The sequence below is a fragment of the Scyliorhinus torazame genome, chromosome 29, assembly GCF_047496885.1.
Source record: "Scyliorhinus torazame isolate Kashiwa2021f chromosome 29, sScyTor2.1, whole genome shotgun sequence".
Taxonomy (NCBI): Eukaryota; Metazoa; Chordata; class Chondrichthyes; order Carcharhiniformes; family Scyliorhinidae; genus Scyliorhinus; species Scyliorhinus torazame.
Window position 1 is genome coordinate 8,217,196 of NC_092735.1, and position 27,188 is coordinate 8,244,383.

At 45.2% G+C, this 27,188-nt stretch overlaps 1 protein-coding gene across 1 annotated transcript in view; it reads left to right on the forward strand.

Annotated features, from left to right (window-relative positions):
* The window catches only part of LOC140404121 (meiosis inhibitor protein 1-like), a 221,306-nt gene that overhangs the window by 23,448 nt on the left and 170,670 nt on the right, over nucleotides 1-27,188 (forward strand). The window contains exons 2-5 of the mRNA XM_072492540.1: nucleotides 2,178-2,301; nucleotides 2,722-2,772; nucleotides 7,018-7,091; nucleotides 12,246-12,351. Coding sequence (XP_072348641.1) covers nucleotides 2,178-2,301; nucleotides 2,722-2,772; nucleotides 7,018-7,091; nucleotides 12,246-12,351 — 355 coding nt within the window. The remainder of the gene's footprint in view (nucleotides 1-2,177; nucleotides 2,302-2,721; nucleotides 2,773-7,017; nucleotides 7,092-12,245; nucleotides 12,352-27,188) is intronic.

The following is a 27,188-nucleotide window of genomic DNA, read 5'->3' on the forward strand; positions in this document are numbered from 1 at the left end:
CCATCACGCACCCCCGTCCCCCTCCCCGGCATGGACCTCCCCCGTCCCCGGCACGCACCTGCCCGTCCCCATCCCCGGCATACACCCCCCGGAACGCACCCCCCGTCCCCATCCCGGCACGCCCCCCCCCCCCCCCATCCCCGGCAGTCATCCTCCCGTCCCCCGGCACTCAACTCCCCCTCCCGGCACTCCCCCGGAGCCCACCCCACTCTAACCCCCCCCCCCCCCCCGCGCCGCGCACACACACACACACAACCCTACACACAGCTCTCCCCCACACACACAGACTGCGGCCCACGCCATCACCTCTCCAGCGGCCCAACCCCCCAGGCAGTCACTCACCTCCACTCTGGTCGGCGTCAACAATGAGCACTGGTTGACGCCGATTTAAAGGTTTTTTGATTTACGACGGGTCACTTCGGCGAGACTTCGGCCCATCCGGACGGGAGAAAATCGGCAGCCCCGAAATCCATTGCCTCGCGCCCACCCGTGCCATTCTCCGAGGTGTGCAGCGCGATTGACACCCTGCCGACTTTTCTCCCTTCGGAGAATTCGGCGGGGGCGGGATTCACGACGGCCCACGGCGATTCTCCGCCCCGGTGGGGGGTCGGAGAATCGCGCCCCTTATTTCCTTCAAATTCAACCTTGGGTGATGCCTTGGAAGGGTCTTCAAATTAAGGCTTTGTGGGTAGAGCTTTGTGGGTAGACTGAACAAAGAGGCAATCAGATTGCCAGGGGTGTATTATAGGCCCACAGTCAATGCGCAATAGAGGAGCAGATATGTAGACAATTCACTGAGTTGTGTAAAAATAATAGTATTTGGGGGATTTTAACTTCCCCAATATTAATTGGAATAGTCATAGTGTAAGGGCTTTGAGGGGGTCGATTTCTTGAAATGCATTTTTATGTCAATATGTCGAAGGTCCAACAAAGGTTGGCGCAGTGCTCTTTCTAATTTTGGGGAACATAGCTGGATAGGTGTTCGAGGTGTCAGTGGGGGAGCATTTTAGTGATAGCGACCACAACACAGTGCGATTTAAGTTTGTTATGGAAAAGGAAAGTGGTGGTCTGCAAAAAGCGATTTTGGATTGAGGGAAAGGCAGATTTTATTAAAATAAGGCAGGATCTGACTAAAGTAGACTGGGAACAGCTGTTTCTTCCCAAATACTATTTAGTAAAAGTGGAATTTACTAGCCCGGTGCAGACATGGTGAGCTGAATGTCTGCCCTCCTGTGCTGTAATTAATTTCGTGAACCCTGGTTAATGTAAATCGGTACCTGTGATAAACACTTTTATTACTACAAAATAATATATCTTCTGACTCACTGAACAATGCTGGTAAACAGAAAGCTAGAATTTATTTTGTTATGGGAGAGGCGTTTTCAGAATCCCAAAATGTATCATGGAGTTCAACCAACCTCCCCCTTTAATGCTATTGTTGCTTTTCCGAGCACACGGCTTGTTCTCCAGGTGTGGGATTACAATTATGGATACGTGGGTTTTTAAACACAAAACAATGTTTATTCTATGAACTCAACTTAACCCTTTTAAATAAACATTGGATCACTTAACACCCCTCACTTCAAAGATAACCCCGAAAATAATACAACACTAAATAATCCTTCAGTTATTCCTTTCAACATCCAAGAGACTTAACACCTTTAAAGAGGAACACATCAGGTTAAAGGCTTTACTCTTATGAGTTTAAATCATAATGATCCAGAGATAGTCTTTCATGGCAGAGATCACAGTAGATCCAGCTCACTGCAAACACAGGCACCCCCAAGCTCTTTTCAAACTGAAACTAAAAAATCAGAACTAACCTCAAAATGGCCGAACTGAGCTCAGCCCCACCCACACTCTGACATCACTGCATTTCTTAAAGGTACATTGCTTAAACCTCCATTTCTTAAAGGCACTCTCACGTGACAATTTCAAGAGTAAAATATTGTGGTGGATGGAAAGTTGAAATAAAAACAGAATGCAGCATTTACAGGTCTGGCAGTCTCCGTCAAGGAAACATTATTAACATTTTAGGTCGCTGAAATTGTTGATGTTGAAGGATCAAAAGCTAAATTAAACATTCAACTAGTGGGGAGACATGAGAAATTTTGAGACAACCCCAAATGGTGACAAGCTAGCAAGTTTTCCCATGATCTAACTTGCTTACTTTACAGATTGTTCGCAAAACGTATACGCTGACCTGCTTCCGGAATGTTCTGGTAAGATTCCCGCAAGCTGTGGTAGAAGTGCTATCGATGGATGCTCGAGTGTGCGTCCACTTCATAGTTACTCTGCTGGGTAAGGCTGATGTGCTTTCAGGACCATAATACTAACTCGTAATTTTTATTTGATAATCGCTTTGCACTTGAAGTTGTTGCTAGCAGGGACCAGAATTCTTCAGCTATATAGTATCAGTGTCATATCTCCGATTTGAGTGTAGCATGGTTTGATAGAGTGGTTAGTGCCCCCTCTCTCCTGCCCAATAATATACCTTACTCCTAGCCTCAGAAAAACACGCTTGAACTACACATGAAGAGATTTATTTCAGTGCAAAGCATGCACATTTTCTAGATGGAATAATATATTAGTTTTACTGGTTCTACTGAAAGTAATATTTTTAGGTGATTTGCTGTTCTAGTTTATTCAAATTTTTTGTGGTCATTTAAAAATGTATTTAATATTTTTGTTATGCTATGCTTTGTCCTATGTTAATTTTAGATCTGCTACAGAATTTTGAAGACAGTGCCTCATTGGACTTGGTGATTGAAGGTAATGTTGATGGCTCTACTCTGATTCATACTGCAGCATTTTGTGCCATATGATTCATGTTGCAGCGCTAGGTACTTTGTTTCATTGACTTTTCCTATGAGGTAATATACTTTTAAAATATATGCCTGTTCTGAGATTTTACAGACATAAATTTCATTCAGTGACGCTACTGAGACCTAGTGACACTTGCTGAGGTGTGTGGCATTATGTGGGCTTCCATGTTGAGAAGGGCACAGAGGTTGGTGCGTTCAGCATGAGCTAGAAGCCTTGAAGACAATGTTATCCCTCCCAACATGGCACAATCTATTCAACAAGTGACAAACATGCATGTCACTGTACAAATAACAAGCACAGAGAGGCGGGGGGGGGGGGGGGGGCGGTTGGTGGGGGGGGAGAGGGGGAGAGAAGATGGCAGATATTGTATTGAGCTATGCAAAGGGTGAGGCACTCAACTTGCCGGAAAGGTAATTTTAAGAACTTGTACTATTGCAAAATGTCTGGAAGGACTCCAAACTTTTTTTTGGAGCAGCTGTGGCGAGTTCTTGGATTTGCCAAAAAGTGTTTCTCCATCCTTACAGTGGGCAGAGTGTTAGGCGCCCTGGCTACACAAAGGGTTCAGCAGGTATGGAGGTAGTAGTTGCGGTGCCTGTGGCTTTGAAGCATAATCCGGATATGGAGCAGAGGCTGCGAGAGGGCAAGAGTTGGCAACTTGTAGCTAGGCTCCTCCATACTCCTTGACAGGAAACTGTCTGGTATACCAGCCAATGTGCCCAGCATCTCATTAATGCTAAATTGCATATAGCAGAGTAACCTTGCCCTCTGGTGAACTGGCAGAGGAACCACCCTTTGTTCTTGGCCTGGCTGCGTCATGCAGCCCAACAAAATTTAGAGGATATATTATTATTGCTCCTCCATAGGGCTTATAAAGTGCAGGTGCTCCTGTCCACCCCTGATAGTTCTGCTTTGCTCCTTTCTATCATATGGCACCTTGGCTTGACAAGAGAGAGGCTATAATCTCAATGATTGTCTAGTACTCTGGTTGGGTGATGTTTCTGATATTCAATGGTTAGCTCGGCTGTCTGTCTCACAGCACTAGACACCCAGGTTCAATTCCAACCACACTGTGTGGAGTCTGCACTTTCTCCCCCTGTCTGTGTGAGTTTCCTCATGATGCTCCGGTTTCCTCCCACAGTCGAAAGATGTGAAGGTTAGGTGGATTGGCCGTGCTAAATTGCCCCTTGTAGTGCTATGCATCACTGTATATACACAAGGGGTTAATGTAAATACACTACAACTAAGTAACCACTAGAGGGAGCACCAGAGATGTATAAGATAGACAAACAGGAAGTCAAAGGGCACTCTACACAGGAACTGCAGTTGGTGAGCAGGACACAGACAGCTCAGATGTAACGTATAGTATAAGCGCTGGAGAGGGAACGAACTCACAAATAAAGCTTCTACTTCAACTGTAAGACTACGAGCTTTATTCAGACACAAGGAATCATACATGGTACCAGGAGACTTCAGAGCGCTTACTAGAAGATTACACAAGATGCAGACAAAGAAAGATCGAAATGACAAGAAAACTCGTACCGGACATTCGATGTGGGGAGACTTCGCTGATTCGATGGAACTCGTTGGAACTCCACCACAGCTGAAAACAACCGGTAATGTAAGTCATAGTGGGAAGATTTTTGAACAAATGTTCAAACTATATATCGTAGCTAATGATTTGAGCACGGCCTCTGAAGAAACAAAAATAGCACTGCTACTAGCAGGACATGAAGCTAGAGAAATCTATAACTGCTTTAATTACTTGAAAGGTGAAGACAACACCAAATTAGAAGTAATACTCATAAAATCTGAAGATCACTGCAACATCAGTAACAATGCTGCTTTAAGGCATTCAATGCTTGGAGACCAAATTGCACAGAAAATAAGTGATGCGAAACTCAAACAATCATTATCAGAACAGAAAGGCTTAAAGCTGGAAATCGCGATTGATTGCAAGATAAGAATAACATTAAGTGTTTACCTAGAAAGAACACCGAAAAAGTTATTCTCCACTGGTCTAAAGAAGTTGAAATGGCGTCTGAGTACCTTTTAAACAGCCCGGGGAACAAATCTGCTTCTGCGCATGTGCAGGAAACCGCATCCGCGCATGCGCAGTTGAAAATAGCCATTTTGCGCAAAGACCGTTCTGCGCACACAACAATCAAAGTCAAACTACTCTTGAGTCCAGTGAGATCGCATCAATTAAAACCTCATCCATTCTTGACAACCCACAAGAAACTGAAATCTTGACGACGTTGACTCCAAAAGAGGAGCACCTAGAGACCAACGATGAAGCAAATCAAGCAGAAATGACTCCAGAAGAGGAGCACCAAGGAATCAAAGAGGAATCACATCAATCACAAATGACTGATGTCACCAAGATCTATGCAACATCAGATCATTCTCACGATCCTCAAGAAGAAATGCTCAATGGAACATTAGATACCACAGAGGACACTGATACCAATAACTTTGAGAATGACTCAAATTATCAACACGGAACAGTCATTGAGCGCAACAAGAACAACGACAAAAGCAACATGAACAACAACAAAAACAACAAGAACAACAACGAAAACAACAAAGACAGAAACAACAAAAACAACAACAATGAAACAACGACCTGTACAACATGGTACCACTCTGCACTTGAAGGACAATGCAACAGCACAGTCCAAAACAATGGCAAGACTACAAACATCACATGGCATGACGGCGAATCTCACAGATTCATATCTGCTCCACAACAGGCAAGTGGAACGGTTTTCAGGACAGATGCCATACAGAGGCAATGCCGCGGGCGAGGGAAAGAGTCCAGGTCAGACAAGGCGGATGACATACAGAATCAATACCGCAAGCGCAGGAAAAAGTCATGGTCAGACAAGGAGGATGACGTGCAGAGTCGATATCGCAGGCACAGAGAAAGGTCTAGATCAGCCAACAGGGGTGGTTCAACCATTCAAATGCCTTGTGATGACTTGTTGGTTGCTTGGGCACAAGAACACTGACGACATTCACAAGGAAATTACAATATCAACATCACCACATCAACAACAGATGAAAACAAACCTCAACCAAACAAATTCATAAACTTTGAACTCCTAAGTTTTTTTATTAAGATTGGACGCATAAATATTAATCGGCTTTGTATAATCATCAGTATCATCACAACTTGCACATATCATCATTTATCTACCTGTTTTGTACAATTTTCTTTAATAAAGTACAGAAAATATGTAAAAAGAAAAAAGGGGGAATGTAGTGTTATGCATCACTGTATATACACAAGGGGTTAATGTAAATACACTACAACTAAGTAACCACTAGAGAGAGCACCAGAGATGTATAAGATAGACAAGCAGGAAGTCAAGGAGCACTCTACACAGGAACGGCAGCTGGTGAGCAGCACATAGACAGACAGCTCAGATGTAACATATGGCATAAACCCTGGAGCGAGAAAGAACTCACACAATAAAGCATCTACTTCAACTGTAAGACTACGAGCTTTATTCAGACACAAGGAATAATACATTGTCCCTTAGTGTCCAAAGATGTGTAGGTTAGGTGGATTGGCCATGCTAAATTGCCCCTTAGTGTCCAAAGATGTGCATGTTGGGTGGGGTTGCGGGCGGAGGGGTGGGCCTCGGTGCTCTTTCATAGTCTCGGAGCAGACCTGATGGTGTGAATAGCCTCCTTCTGCATTGCAGGAACTCTATGTCATTGGTAAATAGCTGGAGCTATGTGGAGGTAGTGAGTGGTGACTGTGGAGCTGGCAGCATTCGTTGGTGTATGAGGGTAGAGCTACAGTATCCGGCAGTTAGACGTCAGTCCTGAGTGACAAGGAGTGCTGCTGTATGAGTGATGGGACTGTGGTGCACTGATCAGCATTAGAGGCTGGCGGTGTGGTGGATAGGAGATGCCAGAAGGTGACATCTGTGTCAAGTCATTAAACCTTTTGTGACACTGTTGCTGGTGTCTCGGGTCCAGACTCTGGAACTTCTATCCCTGATCAAACTTCCTACAGAGGGTAATCCACAAGGGACTTCTGGTTCCTCGCCCCCGCGGAAATATGGTGCCTTTCGCATTGACAACACCATCACTAATGCCTCCAGTGCTATGTCTCTTCCCCCCACCCCCGATGGAGTAATGTGTTTTAACCAATGTTGGCTAACATATTTGCATTTCTTTTAGTTCTTGCACTTCTTACTGCAGAATTGAAGTCAGAGCAGTTTGTGTGCTGTGTGCTGGAAGAATGCCAGAAACAGGTCAGTAATTGCATAGATGAAAGATATGTCACAATATTTTCATAATGATAGTTAGCTGAAAAAAATATTGAAATAGCATACAGCACATTCTTTGTTGAAAGGTTTACCTTTTTAGAAATAAGTTTAAACACTTGCAAGCATATGCTCACAACCTGTATTGTTCTCACAATAAAACCCTAATTTTTCAAATCTCTAAATACTTATTTTCGTGTGGAGCCCAAAACTGTACACATTAGGTTCATAATTACCATTTGTTATTATATTGTATGCCTTTTGGGATATTAGCTTCATTTTCAGAGCCTTACCAGAGTTGCTGCCTTTAATGTCAAATGAACTTGTACTCCAAATTACTCTGCTCTCCCACTGAGCACCAAACCTACTTCCATTCAGAGTATAATTGCTGCTTTTCTTTTACTGAAATGCATCTCTTCATCCTTTTCTGTGATTCAATTCAACCTCTGCTTTTAGTCCATTTCCCCAGTTTAGCAATCTTTCTGGTGCAGCCTCCTTTTGTCTTCTAGCCATTTAACTTGAACTAATTCTAGGATGGCAAGGTGGCACAGTGGTTAGCACTGCTGCCTTGAAGTGCCTAGGACCCGGGTTTGATCCCGGCCTAGGGTCACTATCTGTGTGGAGTTTGCACATTCTCCCGTGTCTGCATGGGTCTCATCTCCACAACCCAAAGATGTGCAGTGTTGGTGGATTAGCCACCCTAAATTGCCCCTTATTTAGAAAAAACTATTTGGGCGTCACAGTGGTTAGCAGGAACCCGGGTTCAATTCCGGCCTTGGGTGACTGCCTGTGTGGACTTTGCACTTTCTCCCCGTGGGTTTCCTCCGTGTGCTCCGATTTCCTCCCACAGTCCAAAGATGTGCAGGCTAGGTGGATTGGCCATGATAAATTGTCCCTTAGTGTCCAAAAGGTAGGTGGGATTACTGGGTTACGGGGATAGGGTGGAAGCGTGGGCTTATGTTGGTGCTCTTTCCAAGGGCTGTTTGGACTCGATGATCTGAATGGCCTCCTTTTGCATTGCAGGGATTCTTTGATTTTATGCTTCCCATTTTGATAATATACAAATTTTCAAGCTACTCCCTCTAGACGAAATCAATGGTCCCAGAGCTGAGTCCAGTGAAAGAACACTACCGTAATCCCTACTCTTTGGATTAAAATTTGTTAGAATGGAGTAGAAATTTGCTGTCAGTTCTGAAATTCCATAATCTTCTGTAGGCTTTCTGAAATTTAATGGCCACTACCTGTATTTTCCCCAGCTCCCTTTTCTGTTATCTCTTTAAAGAATTCTGAGATTTTTCAAGTGCAGTTGTCCCTTCGGAAACCGTATTGTCTACTTCCAACTATTTTCTCTTTATCTAGATGTGTGATAATTTCATCCTTACTAAAAGACTTGGAGTTCTGTTTACCTTCACACATGTTAAAGTAACTGGTCTGTAATTACACATGTTTCTCTATCTTCCTTTCAAAAACGGGTCTACTTTGGCCAATTTTTAGTCTTCTGGCGCACATTCACACTGAATACCAAACAATCTCAAATGTATCTCAAACAACGATGAATCAGACTACAGGAGGGAGATAAATCACTTGGTTGCATGGTGTACCGAAAACAACCTCTCTAAATGTTGGAAAGACTGATCATTGATCAGGAAGCGTAGCATGACACACACTCCCGTCTGCATCAATGGCTCCGAAGTGGAGATGGTCGATAGCTTTAAGTTCCTGGGGGTCACCATCACCAACAGCCTGCCCTGGTCCATTCACGTTGGTGCAACAGTCAAGAAAGCCTAACAAAGTCTCTACTTCCTACGGAAGCTAAAGAAATTTGGCACGTCTGCATCGACTCTCACAAACTTCTCAAATGTGTGAAAGCGAGCATCCTATCCAGCTGCATCACAGCTTGGTATGGCAACTGCTCGGTCCAAGATCGCAAGAAACTGCAGAGTGTGGTGAACTCAGTAATGCACGATCAATAACCACTAAAGCGAGGTTGTAGTCCAACTGAAGGCTTTAATAAGCTAGATGTTTCCCCCAGCAGCTCAGGTACAGAATGAAGGCTGCTGGGGCGGCACGGGCTCTTATACCCCGCCTAGCAGGGCGGAGCTACCATACATCCTAACCAATAGAAAGCATACAGTTTCCACCAATGGTGCTCCAGCCTATCAGGTACCGTAATATCTATAATACCACATTCACCCCCTGTTAAAAAAAAGTCCGGCGGGGGTGGTGGCCTGATACTACAAACATGGCAACATGGTAGAATTAGTTATGGAGGTACTGTAATACCTCCATACAGTGTTTTGTAACTATTTACAATTCTGATAGCTATGTACATTCGATGATTTACATTTACATTTACAGTTTTTACAATTTAAAATGGAGCTATCAGTTTACAGTGTACAATTTAAAATGAAGCAATCAGTCGATCGGGGGCCCTGGTCGTCCTCTGTGATCGTCGGAGCTTCGGTGGGGGCGCGGGCGTCTGTGACTCCGAGAGCGTGGCTTCGATCTCCATGGCAGCTTCGGCACCCCTAGCAACCCACGGCGCTGGTGGGGAAAACGGTTGACCTGGGAAGGGAGCGCCTGCGGGGAGCATCGGTGGGTGCGGGGGCCTAGACGGGGCCGGCGGAAGGACTGATCCTCCTGTAAGGTGCCCCGGTGGAGGGGAGGGCAGGACTGGTGGCTGGGGCTCCGGCGGGTGCCAGGTCTCGTAGGGAGACCGTATCTTGACGGCCGTCGGGGTACGCCACGTAGGTGTTCTGGGGGTTAGCATGGAGTAGATGGACCCTCTCGACCAACGGGTCCGACTTATGCGCCCGCACGTGATTTCGGAGCAGGATGGGTCCGGGAGCTGCCAGCCAGGTCGGGAGCGAGGTCCCAGAGGAGGACTTCCTGGGGAAGACAAGGAGACGGTCGTGAGGTGTCTGGTTGGTGATCGTACAAAGCAGTGACCGGATGGAGTGGAGGGCATCCGGGAGGACTATCTGCCAGCGGGAGACTGGGAGGTTCCTGGACCGTAGGGCCAGTAGGACGGTCTTCCAGACCATTCCGTTCTCCCTCTCTACCTGTCCGTTACCCCGGGGTTGTAACTGGTCGTCCTGCATGTGGCGATGCCCTTGCTGAGCAGGAATTGACGCAGTTCGTCGTTCATAAAAGAGGACCCCCTATCACTATGTATGTAAGCGTGGAACCCGAACAGTGCAAAGATACTATGGAGGGCCTTGATGACGGTGGTTGCGGTCATGTCGGGGCAGGGGATGGCGAATGGGAACCGGGAGTACTCAACAATCACGTTCATGAAGTACGTGTTGCGGTCGGTGGAGGGGAGGGGGCCTCTGAAGTCCATGCTGAGGCGTTCAAAGGGACGGGAAGCCTTTATCAGATGCGCTTTCTCTGGTCGGTAGAAGTGCGGTTTGCACTCCGCGCAGATTTGGCAATCCCTGGTGGCTGTCCTGACCTCGGTGGAGTAGGGCAGGTTGCGGGTCTTGACAAAATGGAAAAAGCGAGTGACCCCCGGGTGGCAGAGGTCCTCGTGGAGGGCTTGGAGTCGGTCCACTTGTGCGGTGGCACATGTGCCGCGGGACAGGGCGTCAGGAGGCTCATTTAGCTTCCCAGGATGATACAAGATCTCGTAGTTGTAGGTGGAGAGTTCGATCCTCCACCGCAAGATCTTGTCGTTCTTTATCTTGCTACGCTGTGCAGTATCTTTTTAAAATAAAATATATTTATTCAAAATTTTCAACAAATTTTCAAGAAAACCCCCCCCAACCCAACAAAAAGAAAGAAACAAGAACACAACAGTCAGAAATTATACATTGAATTTCCCCCATATACAATAACCCCCCATATAACATTTAAAAACACAAATAGGAAAACCCCACCACTTTCACCCAAACGCCACCCCAAATGAAACCCCCCCACCCCCGGCCCTTGGGCTGCTGCTGCTGCTGACCTCCTAGCGCTCCGCGAGATAATCTAGGAACGGTTGGCACCGCCTGAGGAAACCCTGCACAGACCCTCGCAAGGCAAACTTTATCCTCTCCAGCTTGATGAACCCTGCCATGTCATTGATCCAAGCTTCCACACTAGGGGGCTTTGCATCTTTCCGTAGTAGCAAAATCCTCCGCCGGGCTACCAGGGATGCAAAGGCCAGAATACCGGCCTCTTTCGCCTCCTGCACTCCCGGCTCGTCCGATACCCCAAATAATGCCAATCCCCAGCTCAGCTTGACCTGGGCATTCACCACCTTGGACATAGTCCTCGCAAAACCCCTCCAAAACCCATCCAGCGCCGGGCACGACCAGAACATATGGACATGATTTGCCTGGCTCCCCGAGCACCTTCCACATCTGTCCTGGAATTGAGGATGTAGGGCTTTGGGGCATAGTCTAAGTATCAGAGGTGGACTATTCAGAAATGAAGTCAGGAAACATTTCTGTAAACAAAGATTACGTGAAGTCTGGAACTGTTTACCACAAAGGACAAACGATGCCTACGTAGCTATTAACTTTAAATCTAGGGGCTGATTTAATACATCGTACTAAACAGCTGGCTTGTAATGCAGAACAATGCCAGCAGCGCAGGTTCAATTCCCGTACCAGCCTCCCCGAACAGACGCCGGAATGTGGCAACTAGGGGCTTTTCACAGTACCTTCATTGAAGCCTACTTATGACAATCACCGATTATTATTATTATTAAATCTGGGCAGCATAGTGGCGCAGTGGTTGGCACTGCAGCCTCATGGCGCCGAGGTCCCAGGTTCGATCCCGATTCTGGGTCACTGTCCATGTGGAGTTTGTACATTCTCCCCGTGTTTGCGTGGGTTTCGCCCGCACAACCCAAAATGTGCAGAGTAGGTGGATTGGCCACGCTAAATTGCCCCTTAATTAGAAAAATGAATTGGGCACTCAAAATGTTTTTTTAAAACTTTAAATCTGAGACTGATGGATTTTTATTAACCAAAGGAATATGGACCAAAGGAGAGTATATGGAGTTAGGCCACAGGTCAGTGAATGTGGGAACAGGTCTTGCAGGCAAACATGTGTCATAAATTAGCTCAATTATCTTTACAGTTGGAGTTTGGAAAATGAGATTGCGACATACATTTTAAGAATGATTGATATTCTGTTTATCCTTTTATCCAGTTGTCAGAAAAAAACAGTATGAGGAAGAGTTTACCAGTATTTAAACTGTTGGGTAAACTGTTACTCACCATCCCATTCCTCGCAGAGAAGTTGATCCAGGAGTATAGTGAGTATTCAGAGAAAGATGTAATGCCATGTAACAAACATCACAATGAAAAACAATTTTCGAAATGATGCATTATCAGATTTTCCAGATCAGTTATACCACTGGATAATTTCACTGCCCTTGTCTGTTCTACCCGATTAGTATTTTTAATGCCAGGGACAGAAGAAAAATTCACTACAACAGTGAGGCATTTTCCATCTCTTAGTCAGACAGCCAATCAGTACTAAATTATGAAAATTGTTGTGCTTGGCTCTTATGCCTATTGTGAACTGAGTTAAAACTGAATGACCTTCATTTTAACTTTGACAGCTGGTAAGCGGATGAAGGCCTTTCAGACAGAATTTAACTTGGTTGCTATCCTTAAAGCGTTTCTGCCGAGAGCCAGGAGTTCCATCTTTAAGCCCATATAGCTCATAAAGTGTATATGCTACACTGTGATCTCGATTGCTATTTTGGCAGACTATCAAGCGCCTCACTCCCATACTTCTGTGATCATTCTTTTTCTCCCCTCCCTTCCCCTTTCTGGATCTGCCTTTTTGTCAGCTGTGTCAGCCTCTGCACCACTTAATAGTCATGATGTGGAGATGCCGGCGTTGGACTGGGGTGAGCACAGTACGAAGTCTTACAACACCAGGTTAAAGTCCAACAGGTTTGTTTCAATGTCACTAGCTTTCGGAGCGCTGCTCCTTCCTCACCTGAGGAAGGAGCAGCGCTCCGAAAGCTAGTGACATCGAAACATACCTGTTGGACTTTAAGCTGGTGTTGTAAGACTTTGTACTGTGCCCACTTAATAGTGGCTAATTGGCATCCACACCTTGCCAGAAGCTTGGGAGTGTGTGAAGACCTTCAGAATGGACAGACAGATCAGATAGCCAGGCAGAACACATCTTCTGGTTAGCTGTCCTGTAAGTCTGGATTCAGATACAGGGGCCAAATGTGGGAGGACAATCATGATTTTTGTTTGTTTGTTGCATTTTAAAAGTTCATAATCACTTTTTAATTTCTTTATTTTTTTCAAGTGATTTTAATCCCCACTATCATTTCCTGATGGATTTCCCTATTTGGTGTGATATTGAATATGAGAAAAGGAATATTAAAGACAACAGTAAAACGTTTTGCAAATATATGAAAAGAACGGGTGACGAAGAGTAATGTGGTCTGTTAGTGACAAGTGCAGGATGTATTGTCATTGGATTCGGGAAATTATGGACTTGCTAATTAACTTCTTTGTGTTGGTCTGCACAGCTGAGGGTGAGGATAAAACACTAAAGGTGTTATGGGCGAGGCGTTTTCAGAACCCCAAAATGTATCATGGAGTTCAACCAACCTCCCCCTTTAATGTATTTGTTGCTTTTCCTAGCACACAGCTTGTTCCCTAGGAGTGGGATTACAATTATGCACACGTGGGTTTTTAAACACAAAATAATGTTTATTCCATGAACTCAGCTTAACATCTCAAATAAACATTGGATCTCTTAACCCTCCTTACTTCAAAGATAACTCAGAAAATATTGCAACAGTAAATAATTCCTCAAAATGTTCCCTCAAACTTCCAAGAGACTTAACACCTTTAAACAGAATCACATCAGGTTAAAGGCTTTACTATTATGAGTTTAAGTCACCCAAATGATCCAGAGATAGTCTTTCATGGCAGAGATCCAGCTCACTGCAAACACAGACACTCCTAAGCTCTTTTCAAAGTGCAAAACACAGACACTCCCAGCTCTTTTTCAAAACTGAAACTAAAAACTGCCAAAATGGCTGATCTAAAGCCCAGCTCCACCCACTCTCTGACATCACTGTTTTCTTAAAGGTATATTGCTTAAACATCCATGTCTTAAAGGTACTCTCACATGACACCTCCCCCCAAGAAAAATAAAAATAAACCATCAACTTCAAGATGGTTGCATTTTTCACTTTTGCACCATCCACTGAGAAATGTACACAGTAAATATACCTTTTTGTTTTTTTTAAAAAAACAACACATGCAAACAGGTATAATAATATAGTCCATTTTTCTTTGTTCTTCTTCCTCCAACCGAAATCCTTCTCGACTGACAGTCTCTTTGAACAAAGTCTCTGCACGATCCATCCATTCCTCTACTCCGCGGCATTTCTCTTTGGAACCAGATACTTTAGTTCAATCTGACCACAGAGTCCCTTGCAATTCTCCAATACAGGAACATTGGTGATCACAGCTTTCAGGCAGTCAAATGCCTGTTGAAAGTACGCTGTCCATTGAATTTTTTAATGTTTCTTCAGCAATTCCATCAGTGGAGTAATCATGCCACAAAACGTTTGCTCAAATGTTCGATCAAATCCACTCATGCTAAGAAATCGCATTATTTCCCTTCGTCTTGAGGGCATCGGAAACTCCGCAAGGAAAGTGATTCGGGCTTCCAAATTCACTTTTGGCTAGGTTCATCATCAAACCTGCCTCCTGAAGTCGACCGAAGAACTCCATACGATGTTTTAAATGTTCTTTCCATGTCTGGAAGTTGGAAATAAAAGCAGATTGTCCCTCTTTCTCCATGCAATCCTTCAATGATGGGACAGGATAAGAGTCCGTTCTTGTAACTGCATTCACCTTTCTATAGTCCACACACAACTGTTGGGTACCATCTGGTCTAGGTACCATCACAATGGGTGAGCTCCATTGGCTGCAACCCACTTCAATTATGCCATTTTTAAGCATACTCTCAATCTCTTTGTTAACCTGTGCCAATTTTAAAGGATTAAGTCTATATGGATGTTGTTTGATAGGAGCAGCATTTCCCACATCTACATCAAGTATAGCCATTTTAGTACTTCCCAATTTATCTCTATAAACTTGCCCATGTGATATCAATAACTTTCAGGTCAGTTCGTTTTTCCTCTGGAAGGTAACAACAATTCATCCCAATTTTTAAGAACATCCTCATTTTCCAATTTAATTTGAGGTATGTCAAATTCACAGTCATTTGGTTCGTCACTTTGAGTTAGAATCATTAAAACCTCCTTTTTCTCTCCTTCCCTTTCAAAGTACCTTTTAAGCATATTCACATGACACACTCGGTGAGTCTTCCTTCTATCTGGTGTTTTTACCACATAATTCACCTCACTTAATTTCCTTTCAATCTGATACAGTCCACAAAACCTAGCTTTTAAAGGCTCCCCTACCACTGGTAACAACACTAAAACTTTACCCCCACTGGCAAAACTACAAACTTTGGATTTCTTGTCCGCGACCCGTTTTATCACATTTTGTGCAACTTTCAAATGTTGTTTAGCCAATTCACCTGCTCTATTTAATCGTTCCCTAAAATTTGACAACTAATCCAATAGTGTAATTTCCAATTTCTCACCCACCAATTTTTCCTTAATCAATTTAAGTGGTCCTCTTACCTCATGACCAAAAATTAGTTAAAAAGGACTAAATTTGGTAGACTCATTAGGTGCATCCCTAATTGCAAACAATACGAATGGGATTCCTTTATCCCAATCCTCTGGATAATCTTGACAAAACACCCTCAACATTGTCTTTAATGTCTGATGCCACCTTTCTAACGCTCCCTGCGATTCTGGATGGTACGCAGTTGATTTAAATTGTTTTATTCCTAAGCTATTCATAACTTCTTTGAATAACTTTGAAGTAAAATCCGTTCCTTAATCCGATTGAATTTCTGTGGGTAGTCCATATCTAGTAAAGAATTTAAGTAACTCCTCCACAATCCTTTTAGCTATAATATTATGTACTGGAATGGCCTTTGGAAACCTAGTAGACACATCCATTACAGTTAAAAGATATTAATTCCCACTTTTTGTTTTAGCAAGCGGTCCTACACAATCGATTAGGGCCCTTGTAAAAGGTTTCTCAAATGCTGGAATGGGTATTAAGGGCGCTGGTTTTATCACTGCTTGGGATTTCCTTATCACTTGACACGTGTGACATGATTGACAAAATTTAACTACATCTTTATGTAGTCGAGGCCAATAAAAATGTTTCTGGATTTTAGCTTGAGTTTTCCTTATTCCCAAATGACCTCCCGCTGGTACCTCATGTGCAACTCGTAACACCGCCTTTCTATACCCTACCGGCAATACTACTTGATGAACTTCTGCCCACTTTTCATCCGCCTGCATATGTACAAGTCTCCATTTTCTCATCAAGACATCATTTTTACGGTAATAACACTCTGGTATACTCTCAGATTCCTCTTCCATATATGCTTTCTGATATATCCGTTTTATTTCTACATCTTTCTGTTGTAACTCCGCCAATTATCCTGAACTAAAAATATCCACCTCGTCCTCCACCTGTTCTTGTTCTTTTTCAACCATCTGATCAAAAATCGTTTCTGATAATTGCACTTCAACTTCATCTTCACTCTTTGATTTCTCCTCTTGTCTTAACCTGTGACTTTGTGACCTTGTTACTACACAATCCGGAAAAATCCCAGGATATTCGTCCTTCAACACTTCAGTTGTCTGATTTTCCACTGGCTTATCAACCACAGTCGGCATCACTCCCACCTGCGATCCAGCTATATCATTACCCAATATAAACTGTATTCCTGGACAAGATAGTTTATCTATTACTCCTACTACCACTTCACCACTCTTCACTGGCCTTTCCAACCTTACCTTAGATAATGGAACGCTACTCCTCTCACCCTGAATTCCACATATCACCACCTTTTCTGGCAACATTCTTCCCAAACTACATAATTCCTCATCTCTTACCATTAAAGATTGACTAGCCCCTGTATCTCTTAAAATTGTGACTTCTTTACCTGCTCCTCCTGATACACATGAGTAAACTTTACCCACACAAGTAAATTCTTTAAAAGACATCTGGCACCTTCTTAACAATTACTTCTTGAACAGGCTGTACAATCGTTTGCACCTCCTTCGCTTCCCTTGGGCTTTCCTTTACCACTCTAACAAATCCCACTGTCTTATCCTGTTTTACCACATCGGCCTTCCCAGTGCTTTTCTTCAACCACCAACACTGTAACTTTACATGGCTTAGTTTATTACAGTGAAAACATCTGAAACTTTTCATTTCTTTTCCACCGTCCTGGATTTCTTTTTTAATCTGAGGTACACTCTCTTTATTGTCTCCCATCAGATCACCTTTACCTTTACGACTTGAGTATTTCTCATGTCCCCAGTTTCTATCCCTCACCGGCTCAAACTGATGTCGGAAACCAATCTTTGATTTATGAACTAATTCATAATCATCTGCCAATTCTGCTGCTAATCTTGCAGTTTTAACCCTCTGTTCTTCCACATGAGTTCTCACTCCATCAGGAATTGAATTTTTAAACTCCTCCAAAAGTATAATTTCTCTGAGAGCTTCATACGTTTGGTCTATTTTCAAAGCCCTTATCCACCTATCAAAATTACTCTGTTTGAGCCTTTCAAACTCCATGTATGTTTGACCAAATTCTTTCCTTAAATTTCTAAACCTTTGTCTGTAAGCTTCAGGCACTAGCTCATATGCACTTAAGATGGATTTCTTCACCTCCTCATACGTTCCAGATACCTCCTCCGGTAGTGATGCAAACACTTCACTAGCTCTTGTTTGAATCAGTAACACCCACATGTCCTGTGGCCATTTCATTTGTTTAGCTACCTTCTCAAATGAAATGAAAAAGGCTTCCACTTCCTTCTCGTCAAACCTTGGCAATGCTTGGACATATTTCAATAGATTCCCACCAAGCCTTCGACTATGACGCTCTTTCTCACTACCCTCATCACTATCATCCAACTGTACGTTTCCCTTCATGTCTGCCAATTTTAACTGATTGTCATGTTTCATGGCCATTTTCTGAAGTTCAAACTCCCTCTCTTTATCTTTTTCCCTGATCTCTATCTCCCTTTTTCTTTTTGTTCTGCTAGGGCAATTCTTTCTTTCCTCCTTTATTCTCTCTTTTCTTTTTCCTCTCTCACTCTTTCTCTTTCTTTTTCCTCTCTCTTTCTCTTTCTTTTTCCTCTCTCTCACTCTCTTATTCAAGCCGCTTTAATTTCTCATGTTCCATTTGTTTAATTTGCAACTCAATTTTTGCCATTTCCAATGAGTCAAACTCTATCTCAGGCAACTTTAAATGCTTAACCACTGCCATAATTACCTCATCTTGTCGCATTTTGACAAGTAATGTTAACTGCAATGTTCTTGCCAAATCTAACCGTCTGCTTTTCGTTTCTGACCGTAAAGTACTACGTGTGACATTCTCCACCCCCAAAAACTTATGAGCCTCTGAAAGAGCCATTGTTGACAACACTTTCCCCATTTAAACTAAAATACCACACCGGAAAAGCAACAATCCTTCACTGTCTTTAAGTTCACAAAAGCCAATCCAATAGATCGATCTTTATCCCCCTCGAGCCCCCAATTGTTATGGGCGAGGCGTTTACAGAACCCCAAAATGTATCATGGAGTTCAACCAACTTCCCCTTTAATGTATTTGTTGCTTTTCCTAGCACACGGCTTGTTCCCTAGGTGTGGGATTACAATTATGCACACGTGGGTTTTTAAACACAAAACAATGTTTATTCCATGAACTCAACTTAACATCTTAAATAAACATTGGATCTCTCAACACTCCTTACTTCACAGATAACTCAGAAAATATTGCAACAGTAAATAATTCCTCAAAATGTTCCTTCAAACTTCCAAGAGACTTAACACCTTTAAACAGAATCACATCAGGTTAAAGGCTTTACTATTATGAGTTTAAATCACCCAAATGATCCAGAGATAGTCTTTCATGGCAGAGATCCAGCTCACTGCAAACACAGACACTCCTAAGCTCTTTTCAAAGTGCAAAACACAGACACTCCCAGCTCTTTTTCAAAACTGAAACTAAAAACTGCCAAAATGGCTGATCTAAAGCCCAGCTCCACCCACTCTCTGACATCACTGTTTTCTTAAAGGTATATTGCTTAAACATCCATGTCTTAAAGGTACTCTCACAAGACAAAGGTACAAAGAAAAATTCCCATCCTATTCATGTATTTGTCAAGACGCCCCTTAAACGTCACTAATGTATCTGCTTGCACCACCTCCTCCGGCAGCGAGTTCCAGGCACCCACTACCCTCTGTGTAAAAAAAACTTCTCTCGCACATCTCCTCTAAACTTTGCCCCTCCCACCTTAAACCTATGTCCCCTAGTAATTGACTCTTCCATGCTGAAAAAAAACTTCTGGCTGCCACTCTGTCCATGCCCCTCATAATTTTGTTGACTTCTATCAGGTTGCCCCTCAACCTCCGTCGTTGCTGTGAGAACAAACCGAGTTTATCCAACCTCTCCTCTTAGCTAATCCCCTTCATACCAGGCAACATCCTGGTAAACCTCGTCTGTACCCTCTCCAAAGCCTCCACATCCTTCTGGTAGTGTGGCGACCAGAATGGAACATCACATTCCAAGTGCGGTCTAACTAATATTCTTTACAGTTGCGGCATGACTTGCCAATTTTTATACCCAAGCCCTGGCCCATGAAGGCAAGCATGCCATTCACTCTGGAGGTAATCCTTAAAGGAATCTGAATTTCTAACATTGTCATCAAAAGACTCTGTTTTATTAAGGAGGTGCTACTGCAGTCTGAGAGCAGGATGAGGACGCATTTCTGCATTGGCTGTGCTGGTGACTGTGGTCAGGAACCTTTTCTGTCCAGCTCCCCCCAGGATCGGGCAGATGATACTTGCAGTATTCATCTGCTTAAGATCTGACCTAATTCCCTAACATTCCACCTCTCTGCTACTGATCATAATGTTCACTTGGTCAAAAAGTGAAATAAAAGACACCACTAAAAGCCATTTCAGACCAACATTATCCAAAAACACTTCCAAAAGTATACAGTAAACTGAATTATTCTCCTTATCCACTGCCGGAAGCATGGTTGGTGAAATGTTGTTGATGCCCTTTAGCAGCTCTGGGCCTTGAGGGACTGCACAACCTCAACACGGCGACACCAACTTGGGCTAGCTGGCTGAAAGACAACAGTAAAGGAATTGAGAGAGGACAACAAGCTCATGCTTCATGGGGCAGCAGGCCACCTGCTCGAGGAGCTTTGACTCAGTCATTGAGCTGGAAGCTGAGCTGGAGACACTGCAACACATCAGGGAGGGGGAACATTACCTGGATGCTTTGTACCAGGAGGCACTCTCATCACTTAGGATAGTGGAAAGGCAGCGCAACTCAGCCGGTAGATGCCAGGAGATACTGTAGTCACCTGGGTTGGCCACTTCCCGACTTAAAATGGAGATCCGCAAAGAATGCAGGGAAATTCAGCCAAGCCAGGAAAAACTAGCAAGTGCAAAGTCTCCTGTGTATTAGAACTTGCAGAAGCCCAGACAGCACAGCCATCTGCATACTAATGAGCGATCCCTGGGAACAATTGAAACATGTAAGGTGAATAAGGCCAAGCCAGACTCCTCGGCGGCAGCAGAAGCCAAGACAAAGGAAGGCAACGGACACTCGGGGACCGCCCTGCGATCAGGGAACAACTCCAGTATTGGAGAAATCGATCCAAGTGATCGGAAAGTAGTTCAATCACTTGGAACCAGATACGGGGTACGCCCCGAATGGCGCAAAGCCCCTGGGGACTATAAAGTAGAGCCCCCAAGTTCAAATTGGTCTTCTTGGCAGGGTCACTCAGCAGTGCGAAACAACCCTTGACAGTGACCTGCCTAGCTACCGCAACAACCAAGTAAGTCTCCAGTCAACGCACGCTACGAGATAGGCGCTCCTACCAGTCCATACCAGCTTTTGAATCCTGCAGACTCGGAATCGAATGAAGGCCATTTGTTCCCTGACCTGGCGGGCCAGTTCCGAAGCTAAGTATAGGCCTTTTAGTGTTAGAGATAGTCTAGTACGTAGCGTTTTATGCATGAATAGTGATTGCCTGTGTACAATAAATGTGTTTTGATTTGAATCTTACTAATTGGTGTGTCGAGTTATTGATCAGTACTTGAACTTGAACCTTATGGCGGTATCATTAAGATACCTGGCGACTCTAGAGCAAAGGTTATAGAAACAGAGCAAATTAAGTAAAGACACCACGGGCAACAAATTAAGAACCAACCAAAGTTAGCAACATTTACTGGCGACTCCTGATGGGACCCGACTTAAAAGTAGCCTAACCACTCCGGGAGAACCCAAAATTTGAATTGAGAATCCACTTGCGAACAGGAACACCACAAGTGTTCAAGCAGTTCTGATCAATCCTCATAATTCGGAAGCGTGTTAATGCATGCGTAACTAACAGGGCTATAAGGTAAAACTGATAGATTTTTGTTACAAAAAAACTGTCGGGAGTTTGTATTCCGGAATGTAGCGAACGCCGTACCCGTGTTTACAGCACCGCCTTAGTACCCCTCGTTCCAAATTTTAAAAGAGCATTCAGATAGAGAAAATGGCAATGAAGGCAATGGTACGCCTTATGAACCCCCAGGAATTCGAGGTCGCAGCGACCAGCAGCAGAGTAGGACATTGTCCCGTTTGGGAAGAATAGATCAGAAATATCTCAAAGGGAAAGGATGGCCCCTTTGGAGTGAATTCTGTGATAATGAGGAAATAGGACCTGGGAGTATAGGACATACTTGGTGGGAGTACCTGTCAGAAATCCATAAGAAAAGCTTGGGAAAAGCTCGCAAGCCGATGGCAATCGTGTCCTGTCTGGCACAATTGCGAGGCACAGAGGAGGTCGTTCGGACGCTCCGCAAAGAGAAGAGAGACATCGAATGAGCAAGGTCGATGTTAGTGAGATCGAGAGAGAGAATATAGATTTAAGAAGGAAGTTGGTAGCAAAGGACGGAGAGGTGGATGATGCCAAGTGGGCACACCAGTCTTGCCTAGCGCATCTGAGCAGCTTCCAAACTCAATACGAAAAGGCCTATCAGGACACGCAACGTGCAGTCCTGGTAACAGAAGGGACAGAGAAACAGGTAGAGGCATTGCAAAGGCAGCGCAGCGATCTAAAGGCAGCGTTAAGAGCACTCCATGCTGCCACTACAGAACACAGACAAAGCTTATTAGATAATGCGAAATGCAGGAAGCAGATTGTGGAACTGCAGCCTTTGCTTTCAGTGCAAAATGGGTTTCAGAGCACCTTTGGATCCCAATTAGATGAGGAAGACGGCCCTGATTGGCAAGAATTAAACAAGACCGCGCAGAGGTATGTTCAGGGAACATGTGCGCAAGGAAAGACCCAAAAGAGAAAAGCACCCCAACCCCCCTCAGAGCAGTAAAAATCAGGCACCCATGAATCCAGTCACTACCCACCGCACAGTCACATCGGAAGGAGACACGGAATTCCTTTACACCACCCCCTTAACCATGACCTAATTATGGGACGCGTGTGAAAAGATCACACCGTTCCTCCCCACCTCAGACCCCACCACGTCTTTGCTAGAGTGAAGCAGCAGGCGACCATGTACGGCCTGGATGAGCGTGAGCAAGTGAAGCTCACATTTTTAAGCTTAGACCCTTCGGTTGTAGCAGCGCTTCCTGACCCACAGAATGTAGGAGGAGGCACCCTTGCAGAGATGCACACGGCGATCCTAGACGCGATCGGCTATAACAGAGGCGACCCCGTAGAAGGCTTGAATAAGTGCAGGCAGAAGAAAACCGAACACCCACAGCGTTTGCTGGACGCCTGTGGATCCATTTTATAGCCGTTTTCGGAATGACCGCGCCCATTTGTCCCCAGACAACATGGCCAAATGGACCCGCACCCTTATCTCCCATGCCACAGAGGCAGGACAAAAAGCTCGTACCAATTATGACCCCTCGAAAGAAGCGCACAACGAAAAATGAATTTTAAAAAGGTTGTCCCGCACCTGGGAGCAATCTGTCCAAAACAAACCCGCAATTAGGAAACCCGAAGAACAGCAGGCAGAGGCAGATATCCAAGCAGTTAAAGCGCACCAGAACCCCGCATGGGTGAACGAAGGCAGGAACAGCCCCCCACAGAAGCCACCGGAGTGTTACAACTGTGGACAATTAGGTCACTTTGCACGAGAATGCAATGCCCCACGAAAGCCACAGAGAGCCCAGCAGGCAGGCACTCTGAATAATAACAAGACAAAGCCCATACATAGTGTGAGCGCCCATTCAGACCAGACAGACCTGAACGGAACTGACTGACAGTGTTCGGGCTCCCCCAGTTGGGTCTGCGACACCCTTTGGGATAGGTCCGGCCGACCAGTCGTTGCAGTGAAAATACGGGGTCAGACCATCGAATTTCTCTGGGACACAGGAGGGTCCCGCACCACAATTAATTCCTCCACCATGTTCCAAAAAGACACGTGTCCCACTACAGCCACCATCACCGTCAGCAGCTTCACAGGCCACTCACAACAGGGACATATCACAGCCCCTGCACCCATTCAAATTGGCAACATTACGACAAAACACCCCATAGTTTTGGTCTATCTGGACCACACAGCAGGGCGCATTTTGGGCATCGATTTCATGAACTCCCACAACCTATCATTTGACCCAGTAAATCAATGTGTCTGCAAAATGACAAAGTCAGCAAGAGCCCCCGCAACGCTCACAGTAGGTGAGTATGCTAATAAGATTAGCGCAGTCGGCGATTTTTGGTTTGACCCGACCACGATTAGTGCAGACAAACAGGTTAGGGCAGTTCTACAGAAGAACAGGACCGCATTTGCAAGTCATAAACATGACTGCGGCAGAATGGCTGGTTCGGTTCAAATAATAGGACCTGACCCTAGACCCCAGAAGCAATACGGATTTCCCCAAGAGGCAGAGGGAGAAATCTCAAAGGTTATTGACAGCTTATTAGAACAAGGCGTAGTTAGATCGGTAGCCTCTACCAATAATGCCCCGATTTGGCCAGTGAGAAAGCCCGATGGATCATGGCGACTGACCATCGATTACCGGGAACTCAACAAAGTCACCCCCGCAGCAGCCCCCACGGTAGCCACTAGTCCCGAGACCATGCTCAAACAGGGACTCAACTCACGATATTTTACGGTTTTGAACGTCAGTAACGGATTCTGGTCCATTCCATTGGCAAAAGCGTGCCAGTATAAATTTGCCTTCACTTTCAAAGGTCAGCAGTACACGTGGACATGACTTCCACAAGGATTCCACAACTGCCCCTCCATTTTCCACTTGACAGCTGGCAAATGGTTTATCAAAATTATCTCGCCCCGAATGTCTGGTCCAGTATGCGGATGACCTATTACTGCAGACAGACACCAAGGCAGAGCACATCGAGCTTCTGGGCGAAATCCTGGAACTCCTACAGCAAATTGGATGTAAAGTGAACCCCAAGAAGGCCCAAATTTTGGAAAACAAGGTGGTATATTTAGGAACAATTATCACGCATGGTAAACGCGAGATCGAGCATAAAAGAATTGACTCGATTGTCAAATTACCCCTTCCCCAGAATCCCCCTAACCTGCACATCTTTGGACTGTGTGAAGAAATCGGAGCATCCCGAGGAAACCCACACAGACGCGGAGAGAAAGTGCAAACTTCACACAGACAGTCACCCGAGGCCGGTATTGAACCTGGGTCCCTGGAGCTGTGAGGCACAGTGCTGAGCACTATGCCACTGTACCATTCAATATTGAAGGGTAGAAGGTTAGGAAGTTAGGAAAAGGTGGTGGAGTGGTTCTGTTAATCAAAGACAATATTAGCAGCTTCTTCCGACAGCGACCATGGTGTGAGTGGTCGCACGTTTGGTAGCTCCCGCTCGTGGTGGACTTTTGGGGTCTTTTCCCCCGATTTACAGTGGATTTGTTCGATAAAACAAGGGGCTGGTGAAGTAGGATTCCCCACCAATGTATGGATTTGTGAACCAAAAATGGTCTGAAAAGAAGAGAACGTTGGTCGAAGACGGGAGTGGAGCCTGCGACACAGGGGAATATGGCGGAAGGTCAGGGACCGAAACTGCCGGCCCAGTGGTTGACGGAGCAACTTGTGGCCTTTCTCCATGAGAAATTTGCTCAGCAGAGAAAAGAATATCTGGAAGACCTGGTCAGGGTGGTGGACCCGATAAAGGCGGGGATTGATCGTCTGGAGCAGAGACTGGAAACCCAGGGCCAGGCGATCCAGAAGGTGGTAGAGGCGGTGGCTGAGCACGACGATCAGCTAGCCTCGATGGCTGTGGAGATGGGGTTGATGAAGGACCACCAGAAGAGGCTGCAGGACGAGGTGGAGGATCTGGAGAACTGATCGCGCAGGCGAATCTGAGGATTGTCGGCCTGCCGGAGGGCAGCGAGGGATCGGATGCAGGTGCATATGTGGCGCACATGTTTGAGAAGTTGCTGGGAGAAGGTGTGTTTGCTTGGTCCTTGGAGGAGGACAGGGCACACAGGGCTCTTATGAGGAAGCCTCTGAGGAATGAGCTGCCGAAAGCGATGGTGGAACGAATGCATCGGTTCCTAGACAAGGAACAGATCTTCAGGTGGTCTAGGCAGATGAGGAGATGCTTATGGGAAGGCAATTTTATTAAAACAAAGAGTTTTAATAAAGTGAAATCGTCCCTCTTTAAGAAAGGGGTGAAGTTTGGCATGCTGTACCTAGCACGCTTGTGGGTCATATATGAGGGCCAGGAATTTTACTTCGGATCGCCAGAAGAGGCGATGAACTTTGTCAAGGATAAGGGGCTGGCAGGTGATGGAGGACATTGAACTTGGGGGCGAGTAGTTGTGTTCTTGAATGCTGTTAAACTTCTTTTTCTTCTGGTTTTGAATGCATTGTTTTGTACTAAGTTTGGGGTCGTTGCTCAGTTTTGTTTGCGGGTTAACTTTGTTCTTAATGGTGGATGGAATTTTCTTCTTTGTGTTTGTTGGGGATTGTAATGTTTGCATATGTATGTAAGTTGGTTGAGTGGGGGAGGGGGGGACCAGTGGGGAATAGGATGCTGGGCGCCATGGGCGGGGGCTACCAGGCTAGCTGGGTGGGCTAGCTCACGGAAGCGCAGTGGGGGCTAAGTTTCCTGAAGGGGGTTGGGATTGTTATTTTGTTATGGGGGGAGAGGGAGGGGTATTGATCTGCTAACGGGAGGGACTGGTGTTTGGCGACTGAATGGGGGTCGATGACGGTGGGCGCCTGGGGTGGGCCTGAAGAGGCGCAGGACGCGGGATGGAGGCTGGCCTAAGAAGGGTGATGGTTAAATTGGCAGGGGGCGGGTGGGGGGGAGGTGGATCAGACTAGGCTGAGGAAAGGATGGGTGAGGCAAGTATTTCATTTGGGGCTAGACTCTAAAACTAGTGGTTGCGATTTTGATTCAAAGTGGGAAGCATAGTGGCAGACTCGGGGGATAGGTATGTTATGGTAAGTGGGAAGCTGGAGAGGATGCCGGTGGTATTAGTGAGCATTTATGCACCAAACCGGGACGACGCGGAGTTCCTGAGGCGGGTGTTGGGGAAGATTCTGGACCTGGACTCACATAGGTTCATCATGGGGTGGCGACTTTAATGCGGTTATAGATTCGAGGCTGGATCGGTCGAGTTCGAGAACAGGGAGGGTGCCAGCTGCGGCGAAGGAGCTAAAGGGGTTTATGGAACAGATGGGAGGGGTAGATCCGTGGAGGTTTGGACTGCCAAGATAGGAGTTTTCGTTTTTCTCCCATGTACACAGTGGCAGCACGGTAGCATTGTGGATAGCACAATTGCTGCACAGCTCCAGGGTCCCAGGTTCGATTCCGGCTTGGGTGACTGTCTGTGCGGAGTCTGCACATCCTCCCCGTGTGTGCGTGGGTTTCCTCCGGGTGCTCCGGTTTCCTCCCACAGTCCAAAGATGTGCAGGTTAGGTGGATTGGCCATGATAAATTGCCCTTAGTGTCCAAAATTGCCCTTAGTGTTGGGTGGG